This window comes from Anas platyrhynchos, chromosome 16 (assembly GCF_047663525.1).
Source record: "Anas platyrhynchos isolate ZD024472 breed Pekin duck chromosome 16, IASCAAS_PekinDuck_T2T, whole genome shotgun sequence".
NCBI lineage: Eukaryota > Metazoa > Chordata > Aves > Anseriformes > Anatidae > Anas > Anas platyrhynchos.
This window is the reverse complement of record NC_092602.1, coordinates 9,608,664-9,623,066: the sequence shown is the minus strand read 5'-3', so window position 1 is coordinate 9,623,066 and position 14,403 is coordinate 9,608,664. Positions and strand designations below refer to the sequence as shown.

Genomic DNA, 14,403 nt, shown 5'->3' with positions numbered 1-14,403 from the left:
AGGAAAGATTACTAAATTTCAGATTAATAGTGATTTCATCCTAAGTGTAGGATTTAAATAATACACCTCAGGTTAATTTTTACCATGTCAGAAGTTCTCAGTATCTAAGATGCTTAAAAATACATTTGGTAGGCAGTGATCTAATCCAGCCTGCAGTAATACTAGATATCTGCAAAGCAAAAATCCTTATCTGGTTCATTCAGCCTGACAGTGAAGAGTTTTTTGTACATGTAGATAACATGCATTAGGGAATGAGAAGGGTAGGGGAGGAGGAATCAGGCTGTTACTTCAGAACAGAGTGCTGTCCCTTCCTCTGGAGTGAGACCTACATGGGTGTGCTTAGTGGAGTTCTCAGCTGGATTAGCAAAAAGTGGGAGGTAAAATCATCAAGGAGGTGCTCTCCATAATAAATGCCTCTGGAACAACTCTGTAATATCAAGTCCTACTTTTCAGAAGAAAGCAAAACTGGTCTGGGAGTACTGCTTGCGTAAGCAGTATAATAAAAAATGGAAATTCAGTAGCAAGTAGAGGCCTGCTTACTCCTTCACAAAAACTGCAAAAATCTCTAATGTATGTAAGCTTCAGTACTGACATGTGGTGCCTTTACTTCAGGGTTTAAGATGTAGAGCTAAATACATGCTACTACTGTAATAAAGTGTTCTTAGCTCTGTACCTGAGGAAAGGGAGACGGTGTTTTAGGATAATGAAGTCCAGACTGGCCCAGCAGGCAGTCCCACCCAGGCTGCAAGCAGTGCTGCCTAATGTTCCTTTACTTGGTTGGAAAGGGAATCTGCTCTTAGGTGTAGTCATAAGGAACACGCATCTTGCACCGCTTCTGTGGAGTGCGTGTCCTCTGAGGAGGATGCTTCATCCTGCCCTGATGGAAGGAGGAGTCTTCAGTGTTTCCACACTGCTAATGTAGGAAGCTGCTATTCACTGGAGCCTGCAGTATTTGCATGGCCATCCTTTAGGAAGTACTGCCATCTTGCCTTTAGGTGACAGACTTCCATAATAATGCCAGCAGCAGCAGTCATGCGGTAGTACTGGCACTTTCTGAGACCTTTGCTAGATGTTATGCCAGTTAAATCTGGAAGTCACAATACCGGAATTTGATGCAAAATCTTATTTCTCTTAGTGAAGGTACCTAAAGGATTATGATTCTCCAACATAGCCAACGTAGATCAGGTTTTGAAGTGAATAAACTTGGGCTTAAAGCTGAACGTGAAGTGGGCTCATGTCTCCAGGTTCTCACAGGCTGAGTGTCAAGCAGCTTTCTTGGAGAGGATGTTGAGCCAAAGACAGTAACTGAGAGGGGACATTGGAGAGCCTGCACTTCTACTCCAGTACTCTGAGCTTGGATTAATTAAATCGAGTTAGAAACTTGCCTATGCTGCAGTTAAATCTCTTACAACACTTCACTTTATCAGTGTTTTATAATGGGCTATACTTTGGTAGATGGGCTTGGATCATGTCCAGCATTAAAGTGTTCAAGTGTCTGCTTATGTGAACATGTAATTTGTCAGTAAGTGGACATTGTCCAGGCTCGGGCATGGGAGCAAGAGCCCTGTAGCAAAGGGACGATCACTTATTCCTCTTGATCAAGCTCAGATGATGCAGTTACAACTCCTGTGTTTACTGGGCACCAAAACTTTCTTCATTCCTCACATGTAAATGTTTTTCCTTCCTGACACAGAAGCCTGTAACAGCTGCATGCCCAATGCACTGTTCTGGCAGACCTCTGGGGATGAGCAAACATCTTTTTATATGTGCATACATTTGGCTTGTGTTGTGTTACTGAAACTTCAGGATGTCAAGATGAGCGGTTACTGAGCTGAAGAGCAGAAAACTGAACAGAAAACAGCTCCTGAGGCATCCTGGGCACAGCTCTGACACCGCCTCACTGCTCGCTATCTCACTTAGGTACCCAGTTCATGGTTTGGTGAGTGGCTCTGCAGGAGCTGTGACAAGCCATGATCAGCCAGATCAGAACACACTAAGCAGTCTGTGAGCTGCGTGCCCCTCGCTGCCCAAGCGGTTTTACTCTATTGTGCGAGGTACTGAGGGTGTGCATGGAAGGAGCCTAATGACTGGGTGATGCTGATGGGATTTCTATCCTCTCTGCCTGAGGGCAGTCCTTTCTCACTCACAGTGCACTGAAAAGCAGAGTAGGTTAATCCCTTAAGAAGCTTCAGTGAAGCTGAAGCCTCTGTTCATTTGCTTGGAAATCATTGCTGTGGGGCATGAAGCAGGTGCTTGGGCTTGTCACACTTTCCGTGGCACAAAATGCAGCTTACATCCATGCCCAGCTGGGGCGCGCTGCACAGGTAAATCTGATTTACTCCAGACCAACTGAAGCAGATCCTCCTTCTCTGGCACCTCTTCTTGTTAATCTGAAATTGGAAGTGGCTGGAAACAAAGTTAACATAGAGGGATGAAAGTAAGAAATATTCCTCTTCCAGGGCATTGACACAGAATGATTTAAAGTTGCATTAACATAGCTACTTTGTATGGTCATGTGTCTGAGCCCAGGTTAGCCTGAGCTGGACTCAGAGGCAAGGTCTGCACTGAAATCCCTGCCTTTGCTGTTAAGCCAAGTGCTGTGGCATGCTGGGCAAGGGAAGATGGAATAATTGATTATTTTAACATATTTTTCTTAGCTTGCACTAGTAAGGATTACATTCCAAGAAGCAGACGAACAAGTCCATTTATAAAAATAGGCCATTGAAAACTGCACCGAGCTATTTGTGTGAATGGTTGCACAGCATTTCCACTAAAGCTTTGAAATAACCTGGAAGCTTTAATGCCAGTGTTCCTAGGAGGCTATGGCAGAAGTGAGAGGCTGGACAGCAGGAAGTAGCTGCAATTCAAAAAAAGCAGATTAAATTTGGTACCGCTGTAACTTAAGAGTTTCTGTCATCTTGGGACAACTTCATAGGGGCTATATCTAGAGGTTTATCTGAAAGAAATCTGAGGTCGTCTGGGGGAGGAAGCAAATACCACCACGATACCCATCGTTTGGCAGCAGAATTCAGATTTTTCCTTTGTATAGTATTTTGGTTGGTGTGACAGAAGGTAGATTTTACCAAACCATGATAGCTATTAGCTAATAAGAAAAGACTGTCTAAACACAAGCTATAACTGTAATCCAGTGCATTCGAGGTTAATGTGTGCTTCCAGGGAAGTAGTTGGTGCCAGAGTGATCTCAGAGGAAAGAGGTATCTGAGATATTCCAAAACTGAATGAGAACTCCTGGACCCGCCAGTCATGTAGCTTGTTTCCAGGTGAAAATGGGATGGAATTTTATCTTAGTTGGCTTATCCTGTTTTTTAGTTCCAGCAGTACTGTAAAGCTGGAACATGGCGTTCCAGCTTTGCCAAGGTAGACGTGATGAGGTCTCTGCGATTAAGACAGGCCCTGGAGTGATGTATGTTCTTCATCTGTCTGTTGCTCCCTCAGCTTTCTTTTTCCTAATGAGATGATAGGGAGTAGAAGCTTGGGAGGATGTAAAGATAAAGGAGTTAAGGCTGCTTCATTAATTGTGCTATAAATACTATAGATGTTTCAGTTGAATATTTCTGACATCTTAAGGCCCTTCCTTGGAAAGGAACTCGTACTTAACATTGCAACCTTGGTATGCTTGTTAGAATATCTGTTTTAGTGGAGAAGCTGGCATAAAACCTGTAAAGATAAGTGATACTTAACAATTCCTGAACTTATTCTTGTCAATGCAATAGTCCACATTAGACTATAGTGGTCAGAACACTGACACTTCCTTAAATGCTATGGGAATACTACAATATGTAGAGGCTTAAGTTAGACACGTCCTCAAGAGAAGAATAGTAAAGCACACTGTTTCCTCTTTTTAGCTCCAAAATTTGGGCATTAACCCAGCAAACATTGGATTCAGCACCCTAACAATGGAATCTGACAAATTCATCTGCATCAGGGAGAAAGTGGGAGAGCAGGCGCAAGTAGTGATAATTGACATGAGCGACCCAACAACACCCATTAGACGTCCAATTTCTGCTGAAAGTGCCATCATGAATCCAGCCTCTAAAGTAATTGCGCTGAAAGGTGAGTAACCCTTCATTCTTGTAACATGAAACCTACTGTTTAGCTGTGTTACTGCTTATGTATGCTCTTAAGCGTAAGGGCTGTGTAAGCTTTCTAAGAAGAATGTCTATTAGAATAACAAGTCTTGCCTGAACTTGCATGCCGTATTTTGGTAGTGGATTTTTCAGTAATCTTTGGATGATTTGCCTCCAAGTAGGTGTGAGATGCTTGGGCTTGGCACTGCAGCCTACTATTTTCACTGAGGACCAGGTGAACGTATGGTATACTTTCCCTTAAAGCAGATGTTCTAAGCATAATGGACACTTATAGACATAATGGGAGGAGAGTAAAGCCACTCTTTCTCTCTGCCGACCCTTTCTTGTAGTTCTGTAGAGCTTACTAGATGCCAACAAATTGTTATAAGGCTGGCCAGTAACTATGTGAGTCTGAACATACAAAAGCATGAACGTACAATCATGTTAAGTTTGATAACTGAGAACCTGCAGATAGAAGACATCTGTTTATCAGTACCTGTGGCATTGATCTTGGCTTTAAATAACACTGAGCTGGCTTTAAATAACACTGAGCTGAAAGAAATCATTTTTAGTATATCTCTTTTCTTAAATGGGTAACTTCTAGTATTTACGCTCAATAACTGTTTGTTTCTGACTATGTACTTTTCTTTCTGCATCTTATCTAAACAGATGGTGAGTGAACTTTGTCATGACATTTCATGTTCAGTAGTACAGAATGGTCTAATCTCATAAAAAGTACTGAACTTTGAGGTAGCCATTTGACAGTTCACTTCATAGCCATGTAGAGGGGATCTTAATCCTCAACTGGTATTACAGTGAAAGCGTTCTCCATTGGCTTGTTGCTAACCATTTGGCTGCTTTGACTATTGACTGTACCCAGTGGAGAAGTGTGTTCTTAGTTCGTGTGTGTGTATATATATGATGGAAGTACAGTTGATAGACAAAACCAAGTTGCAATACTTTTATGAGAGACCTCTGCTAGCATGTCCTGTGTGCTATTCATTTCTGCCTAAGTGTGGTATTCGGTGTGAAAATGTGTGACAACGTTGCTTAGGGGTCCAAGAAATAACTGTCCTCAGAACTGGTACAAAGCATATAACTTGCTGTCTACAATATCTGACTTACACTGACATGAGGTGAAAACTAATGTGTTAACATTTGACTTCAGCTGTAATCGTGGTGCACCTGGGGTGCTAATACCTCCTGCAAAGGACTGCCTTACCTGGCGTGTGGTTAAAGGTAACAATGAAAAGATCTATTGCAGATCTGTTAGCATTCACTGTCCTTAATCTTGGACCCCTTTTTAACAAACCTTATTGGCAAGGAAAGTGCCTTTCCTATACTAGGAGAACTTCATCTAACTCTTAAAAGGAAACAGTAGCATCTGTTTTTAAAATTTACCTAACACTTACTAAACAGATTATCATCAGTTTCTAAGAATATATTTTTATTCTTGCCAGTGTTAGACTTGCTCTAAAGGAGTATTGTTCTGTCCATGCAGAGTGAATAAGCTTGTCCTCTGAACAGACAAGGCTAAGTGTATGATTTCACATTGACATGCAAAGTTGTGTAGTCAGGTATTCCAAACTTAGAGCTTTTCTTGTATCAATAGTGTAATGGCCAAAGGTTTTGGGAGAGAAGAGAATAAATAGAGCTACCTAACCCACACGCTGTTGCTACCCAAGATAACCAGTGTAACTACAGTAAACTGCACTGAAGATACGGTTTTAAGTCAGTCTGTTGCACCAGACTTTCCCTGCTGATTGACTGAGGTATTAGTAGTTAAAACTGTTGCGTATTGTGACTGAGTGTGCCGTGATTGGGAGTTGCTCATAATCTGTGGATTATTGAGCAATAAATATACAATCCCACTCCCAAAGAAGAAATGAAATGGTTCTTGAGTTAAAGTCAAAGAGTGCACAATTTCATTTCTGGATTGCATGTGGCATTCTCCTGGTGTACCGAGCTTTATGCATTGTCCTTGTGTCCGTGATTCTCTTGCTTTGCTCTGTACCGAGAGTACTCCCCAGTTGGTGTCAGCGGAGAATGCAGCACTCAAGGGATGCTTCCATTCCTTGTGGAATGGAGAAACTTCATGCTCCAGTGAACTGAAATGTAAACTCTTGTGCTGGTTTTATAAAAACAAATCAAAAAAAAAAAACAAAAAAAAAAAAAACCAATAAAACGTGCTTGCCTAACTACACTTGCAGAGAATAGTCTTAAATATACTGATGAGTCTTGTATCTTGGCCAGGAAAACCTATATAAGAGTCTGGCTTTTTGTCTCAGATCTTGGCCTAAGAAAGCACTCAAGTACACGTAAGATTCAAACTCACTCAACCTTGCTGTTTGTGACTTCATAGTATGTTCCACTCTCTCTTAATCCAGGTAACTGAATTATTGTAGTTTAATTGCAGTTTAGAGCTCTGAACCTTAAACTCATGTAGTCATACTTAAATAATATAGCTTTGGAGCTTGTGGTCCCCACCCACCATCAAGAGCTAGCCAGTTGATGAAGCTTCTTAAGCCATTTCCAGCTGTAACACAGCAGTTCAGTTTATTCTAGACAATAGACAAGCATGAGCTTTTAGCTCATTTTGTTAGTTTTTTGGTTCTTTCTATGTTCTTAAAACTAGGGGCATCTTGCTTTGTTTTTAGGAAGATTAAGAGCAGTTTCTGTGTGCGCACACTGGTGTTCCTGTTTAGGTGGTGAACTAGAGCCCTCCCAGAACTACTTGTCTGCCTTCTGGACACCAGGCACTATTCCCACATCAGTCCTTCGATAACACCAGTCTACTGCTGGACAAAATGTCCAACATAGTAAATACATTATTTCCAACTACCAGTTTACAGCTGATGTTAGGCCTGGGTTTGTTGCATTTGTGTAATACAGTAACTGCAACTGCAGAGGTGGCAAGATGATCAGAAACAGGCTTCTTTCAGTCTCAGGAAAACTAGCAAGCTGTCCAAGGAACTAGCTGATCAGGATAACAGATATTTACGCTGTTAATACAGGGAACATAAATGCTGCATGTGGGAATTCTGAAGTGTCTTGCTTTGTCTCTTGGCACTGTTATACAGTAAATTGATTGTATTAGTTTGTTATGCTAAAGCCTTACAGAGCAGCCTGAGTTGCATGTTAACTTGGGTTTATTGTCTCTTGGAAATGATTCCACAGTGGCCAGCAGCCTTCATGTATCAAGACTTCCCAGTAGAAGCAACATCGACCAGTGTGACAATCAGAAGTGTTACTAGCAGGGAAAACACTTCAGAAATGTGGATAGAAATAAAGGCATTACAAGCCAATACTCTAGCAGTCTGAGTGGGTGTCTTGTGAACAGAAAACAATATTCCTAGAGCTGAATATGAATAGTCTTAGTTGCAGTCAAGCAAAATATTACTGACTTCCTGAAGGGGATGGAATCCCTTATTCTTTGACTAGTCAGCTCATTGGTTCAATTACATTATTTTTAATAGTCTACCCCTACTTGCTTTCTGGTGGTTCAAACAGATGCTAAAGTCAAGCTTAAACCTGCAATATAGTCACCCAAATCATGAAGCAGCACTCTTAACTGGAACTAAAGCTCCAAGCCTTTCTGTAAACTTTCTGACCTTTTTACTGACCTCTTCAATAGGCAGTTGTTGTACTACTGTTTTACATAGCCCATCCATTTCCAAGTTAAGTGCAGAGCCTGTTCTGCTCCAACAGAAGGACAGAGTGGAAGCTATGGTCCTTGGCTAGCTATTTCAAGAGCTGTTGCAAGTCTCTTGCTGTTGGATTCAGTTCAGGTGATCTACAGCAGCTACTGAATTGGCACAAACTGGAGCCTCTCTTTCTATTAATTATACTGAATGACATCAGCTAGACAGCTATAAGTTGATACACTAGTGCTGCTACATAAACTAGTTTACTCAAGCTCTGTCTTATATTGTTTTGTTGTTGTTGTTTTTTTAACTACACTTTATAGTAAGTGAAAATATCTATGCCTGTCAGTCATTGGTTGGAATGCCGTGTAAGTGTCCATAACAAGTTTTTTTGCATCAGGGCTGGAGGAGGTTGTGGGTTGGGAGGAGATTTTGTTTGGTACTAGTCAAGTATCAAAGGACACTCTGGTGTGACAGGACACTGACCCTGTCTGTAACATCACTGAAATAGTGGGCTGAAGGATGCTTGTAGGTAGGCAGACTACAGGATGGCTGTCGTAGTAATTGATCTATGATGTTTCTTGGGTTTTGTCATACTAGCTGGGAAAACACTACAGATCTTTAACATTGAGATGAAAAGTAAAATGAAAGCCCACACCATGGCGGAGGAGGTGATCTTCTGGAAATGGATATCTGTGAATACAGTTGCCTTGGTAACAGAGACAGCAGTCTACCACTGGAGCATGGAGGGAGAATCTCAACCCCAAAAGATGTTTGACAGGCATGCTAGTCTTGCGGGCTGCCAAATCATCAATTACAGAACTGATGAACACCAAAAATGGCTGTTGCTGATAGGAATTTCAGCACAGGTAAGTTACCTGTAAATATCACACTATGAAAATGATCAGGAGAGCCTTGGCCTTACTCAATAGCTGCCGTGGTTTCTTAAGTTTGGTTTCTTCAAAAATGCCCTTTGTGGAGGAATAACCTGACCTTTAATGTGATTAAAGCATTGGAAGAGGGGATGAGAGAGACACTTGTCTCTTTTTAGTTAACTGTCCTAGTGGTATTGCATTTGAAATCCTACCTCTAAAAGCTGACCTTTTTTCTCCCCCAGCAAAATCGTGTGGTTGGTGCAATGCAGCTGTACTCAGTTGATAGAAAAGTCTCCCAACCTATTGAGGGCCATGCAGCAGCTTTTGCAGAATTCAAAATAGAGGGAAATGCCAAACCTTCCACCCTCTTTTGTTTTGCTGTGAGGAGTCCTGCAGGGGGCAAGGTAAAGTTTGCAACAATTTGCTTGTTTTGGTATAGCAGAACTCAGTACCAGTAGAATTTAAGTGATCTCACAGTTCACTGTATGCTGTCTGAAGAACAGCTTGTGGACCTTGTATACAGCATATTTGGTCAGTATGAAAATATTTTATTTTAATGGGATAGAAACTGCTGAAAGTGTGAGTTGCTTTCATGAAACTTAAGCATAAGAACAAGCATAGATGCAGTAAGAACTGAGCCCAAGGTATTAGAGCATCAATTTATGCCCAAGTTATGCTTTGTGTATGAAGGGAAGTCATCAAGCAGCCACTTATGTCTAGAATCCAGTACAGAAGAGATTTGATAAGCCTTAGTGCTGTAGGTAGGTTGTTTGCATCTAGCTGGTAGTGGGTCTGAGCAGCAGCTGAATGTATTACAATTTCTGAGTGGTCTGTAAAGAGCATTACAAATTCTTATGCTTTCTAGTCTTTTACTGCACAAATTGTTGATAAATTGACAAGAAGTCTCACTCAAAGCTTCTTGAAATAGAAATACACCGTCTGCTTTCATAGAAAACATGTCCTTTAGCTTTTTATGATTTTTTGTTTTGTTTTGTATTATCAAGTTCTAGGGAACTTGTCCTTCGGATAAGTGTCTGGAACACAGCTGCCCAGATTATATTGCTTCAGGATTGGGCAGATATTTAGCAGCCAGCTGTAGCAGACGACTTCAGTAGCTTATCTGAATAGAGGAACTTCTTTAATGTGGTTGGTCTTGCAGGCAGTCTTGTGACATGTACTCCTTTACTTCCTAGCTTCACATAATTGAAGTGGGTCAGCCAGCTACTGGGAATCAGCCATTTGTTAAGAAAGCTGTTGATGTGTTTTTCCCACCTGAGGCACAGACAGACTTTCCTGTGGCAATGCAGGTAATTGACCAAAACAAAAACCAACTTTATAGCCTGGCATGTAGCTGGTGCCTGTCATAAATAATGTTTTCTATTGTGGCTTCACTGTTATTCCTCCTAACTCTGGAAGGACTGTTAATGGATTTATGGGAAGCAGACTGCACATTAAAACAGAAACTCACACACAAATACATAGGCTGTTCCAGTATTTGTCTGGACATGTCAACTTAAGGTTGTATTAAAAACAAAATACACACACACAAAACCAATAGTGTCTTCTGGTAGAATGTCTCTATTATCAGTCAACCTTCTTGTTGAACAGCTATCAAGTATGACTAGCTTCTGTCTTATTGACAGCAATCTAAAAGTAACAAGACACCAAGTATTGGACAGTCAGTCAAATAAGAAGTACTGTAACTCATGGGTTCTTGTCTATACTGATAATTCTTGTTAATAGCAGATAATTCTGCATTTTCAGGCTATTGAACTGTCTACTAATGATCAGAGTTCTAGATATGAGTGGTACAGCCCCTGATGTAACTGGGCATGAAAGTGGCATTTCATCTACAGTAGATGTCATAAGGCAAATCGAGTGGAGTTTCCTATATTAGCCTACCTCCTGTACTAGCAGCACAGAAAAGGTACCTTAGGACATTACTAGGAGGTTTTTTAGGGAAATAATATGACTAGTTGCTTTGAAAGACAAAACTTCACTTCGGGTGTCTACAGGACTACACATTTTACTTGAAAAACAAACTGTCTCAGAGCGTGCAACTGCTGAGCAGTCTAATAGACCAGCTCCATAAATAATCCAAGAGAAGCCATAATAAACTAAAGGAAACAAAGCAAGCTGTCTTCATGGGAGGACTCATGGATCTCATTAATAAAACTTTTGAAGACTTGGTCCAAAGTGAAAAATACTTCTAAATACCATCTTGGTTTAAAAGTCTCCTTGTTTTTGTGACTTGACAGCTAAACTGGAGTCCTCAGCAGCTGAGCTTGGTTTAGGTTCTGCTGGTGCTTTGGGTAGGCCTTGATGGAAAGGAGCGAAATTATCTTGCTAATATTTTTGAACAGAAACTTGTACTGACATATCTGACTAGAATGCTAGTTATGTCCAATCTTTATTCCTTATCCTGGCTCATTAGGATGAGGAGTAGTAAGTCCTTTGCTGCAGATGAATCTTAATTTCCCTTCAGCCTCAGTGTTCAGTGGAGCTCTGGCTCCAAATGGCAAGCAAAGCTATTCATTGCTTTGAGTCTGTAATGAAGAAGCCTGAAGCTATATTTGTTCCTAGCATCAGTGCAAAGGCACGTCACTGCAATACTGTCTTGTAACTAGGCTAAAGGCAGCTGTCTTAACTGTTGTGATCTTACTCTTAACTAATGAAAACTCATCTTTTGGCAGATTGGAATTAAGCATGGCGTTATCTACCTGATCACGAAGTATGGTTATATTCACATGTATGACTTGGAGTCTGGAGTTTGCATCTACATGAACCGTATTAGTGCTGACACTATTTTTGTCACAGCTTCTCATGAACCTACCTCAGGCATTATTGGTGTCAACAAAAAAGGACAGGTAACAAATCCATCAATCTGTTTTTGAGTCTTCTAAAGCTCAGATGCATAACAAACCTAATGAGTAATTTGATGCAACAAACATCATGGAAGGGATCAAGTTACTACTTGATTTCAATCGTGTCTTAACCTCTCCTAGCACAGGGTGCTTGAGAGGGAGAAACTTGTTTGTGGGTTTTGATTTTATACACACACACACACACATATATACATATACATATATATATATATATATATATATATATATATATATATACATACACACACATATAGTTATTTTTTAATAACATACCACTTCACTGATAGTCTGCATAGCCATTTGGTTGCTGTATTTTGTGGTAGTTGTGGAAAGGAACAGTAGTTCTCAATTATGCCTTTTGTCCTTTCCAGGTGCTTTCTGTATGTGTTGAGGAAGACAACATAGTGAACTACGCTACAAACGTTCTCCAGAATCCTGATCTGGGTCTGCGCATGGCTATACGTAGTAATCTAGCTGGCGCAGAGGAATTATTTGCCAGAAAGTTCAACACATTGTTTGCTCAAGGAAGCTATGCAGATGCTGCTAAAGTAGCTGCATCTGCACCAAAGGTAAGTAACTCCAAAGGCAAAGGTTAGAAGCCATCAGGATTGCCTTAGCTTAGTTGACTTGCTTAGGTCACCTACATTTCAGCACTTGACATTCAAGAGCTAAAGTGCTGCACTACTAGCCTTAGTTTTCTGCCGTTCACTTGCTTGTTCTGTGTAATACATTCTCCTGTATCTGATCAAGGAGCATCTGCCATACTTTTCCAACCACGGGCTTGACTTGCTGTGGGCACTGACTTCTAGCTAGAACATTATTGGCTTGGGTTTGAAGATTCCCCACCCTGAAGGGTTAAGAATAGATGCCTCAGTACATAGCTGAACTTAACATCTGGTTTTTGTCTAACACTATTCAGCCGTCAAAAATTAAACATTTCTCTTCTGTATATTGTGCCTCTGCAGGGAATTCTACGTACCAGTGATACAATCAGGAAGTTCCAGAGTGTACCAGCTCAGCCTGGGCAGGCTTCTCCCCTGCTCCAGTACTTTGGGATATTGCTTGACCAGGGACAGCTGAACAAGTTTGAGTCTCTAGAGCTCTGTCGCCCTGTTCTGCAGCAAGGCCGCAAGCAGCTTCTGGAGAAGTGGCTGAAGGAAGACAAGGTAGGCTTGATCATTACACTAGCTTAATTCTGTTGCCTTGTAGCAGTTGAGTGTGAACAATTCTTTTGTTGGTACTACATCTCTGAGTTCTTGTGCTTGACAAAATACCACTTCTGTATTCAGCTGGAGTGCTCAGAGGAGTTGGGAGACTTGGTGAAGACAGCTGACCCTACCCTTGCGCTCAGTGTCTATCTTCGTGCCAACGTGCCAAACAAAGTGATACAGTGCTTCGCTGAAACTGGTCAATTCCAGAAAATAGTGCTGTATGCTAAAAAGGTAAATCTGCTTGTCACAAACTGTTAGACTCTATTTTATGTTTAATGTGTACATTCTCAAATTATCTTCCATGAGATAAGTTTAATTTTTCTTACTCAAAACTAATAAGTAGCGAAGATTGAGAAATAGTGGAATTCATGGTGTATGGCTAAGGTTCAAAAAAGCAATCCACAAAAGTTAAAATCAGAACTTCCTCAATTATATGAACTATCAAATTGTGAATTGGTTCAAGTTTATTCTAGAAAATAAAGATAAGATTCTTTGTAAATCTATAAGGCAGGTGTTTTTTTGTTGTTGTTGTTTGTTTTTTTTTGTATAGAATTACAAAACAATTTACCTGATGTCCACTTGCAAGTTTAGGACCTTGATTGATAATGCGTTAAGATGCTTGTAAAAAGCTGTTTCTAGAAGTTTTCTTACCCAATAAAAAACATACCCTAGTGTAAGTTCAGCTACTTACTAAGTAGGTGAATACTGAATTTTTGTGTCAACATACGGATAATACTTTTGTCTGTGAATTCCTGGAACGTGGGGGATGGGCATGGCAAGCCTCAGAACAGTTCACAGTGCTTATGCTAAAGATTTTGAAGGTTTAAAAGTGATTTAAAGCCTCCCAGACATGCATGATTCTTTCTGAAATCTCTAGGTTGGCTATACCCCAGACTGGATCTTCTTGCTGAGAAGTGTGATGAGAATCAGCCCTGATCAAGGCCTGCAGTTCTCTCAGATGCTGGTACAGGATGAGGAGCCACTGGCTAACATTAACCAGGTGATGCCTACAACAAGAGTACTGGTCTCTTTCTAGACAGAGGTAATAGCATAGTACCATTCTGGGGACTGGTAAGGCCAGTTCAGGTCTCTAGTTAACAACTTGCATTATTAAATAACTGAAGCTGCTTAGAAAAAAGAAACTGTCCCAAAAAAGGACAAGGGATGGAATTTGCTTACCTTGTGAAAACTGAATAGTGGGTGGCAAAATCTAGCATAACAGATTAAAGTAATGCACTCCTTGCATTCTAGAGGAAAAAAAAAAAGCGTGAAACTTGTCTCTGTTACTATGGTAGTAAACAAAGGAAATGTAGCATGTTAAGCGCTGTGATGAGCTGCCTTTCTAGCCAGGCCATTAGTATACACAAATAAACATGCACGTTTATGTACAGACCCCTCTTTTCTAACAATCTCAACAGATTGTGGATGTGTTCATGGAGAACAGCCTCATTCAGCAATGCACATCCTTCCTGTTGGATGCTTTGAAAAATAACCGCCCTGCAGAAGGCCACCTTCAGACTCGGCTGCTGGAAATGAATTTAATTCATGCCCCACAGGTAAGACTCTTAACCTAGTTCCTCCAGAAAGTGAAGGAAAGACATTAGTAGGCTTATACTGATTTTTTACATCTAAAGTTCTTACAATAGTCTAATGTCTGGTACTGATATCTGTATACAGTTTACCGACATCAAAGACTACTA

The 14,403-nt window shown here is 40.7% G+C and overlaps 1 protein-coding gene across 6 annotated transcripts in view; it reads left to right on the top strand.

The window, feature by feature from the left end:
• CLTCL1 (clathrin heavy chain like 1) overlaps positions 1-14,403 on the top strand; it is a 37,029-nt gene that overhangs the window by 4,414 nt on the left and 18,212 nt on the right. For all 6 annotated transcript variants that reach the window (XM_027469926.3, XM_072024257.1, XM_027469924.3 and 3 more), the window contains exons 2-11: positions 3,867-4,074; positions 8,333-8,601; positions 8,850-9,011; positions 9,801-9,914; positions 11,301-11,474; positions 11,864-12,061; positions 12,458-12,658; positions 12,782-12,934; positions 13,581-13,703; positions 14,122-14,259. In XM_027469926.3, the coding sequence (XP_027325727.1) occupies positions 3,867-4,074; positions 8,333-8,601; positions 8,850-9,011; positions 9,801-9,914; positions 11,301-11,474; positions 11,864-12,061; positions 12,458-12,658; positions 12,782-12,934; positions 13,581-13,703; positions 14,122-14,259 (1,740 nt within the window). The remainder of the gene's footprint in view (positions 1-3,866; positions 4,075-8,332; positions 8,602-8,849; positions 9,012-9,800; positions 9,915-11,300; positions 11,475-11,863; positions 12,062-12,457; positions 12,659-12,781; positions 12,935-13,580; positions 13,704-14,121; positions 14,260-14,403) is intronic.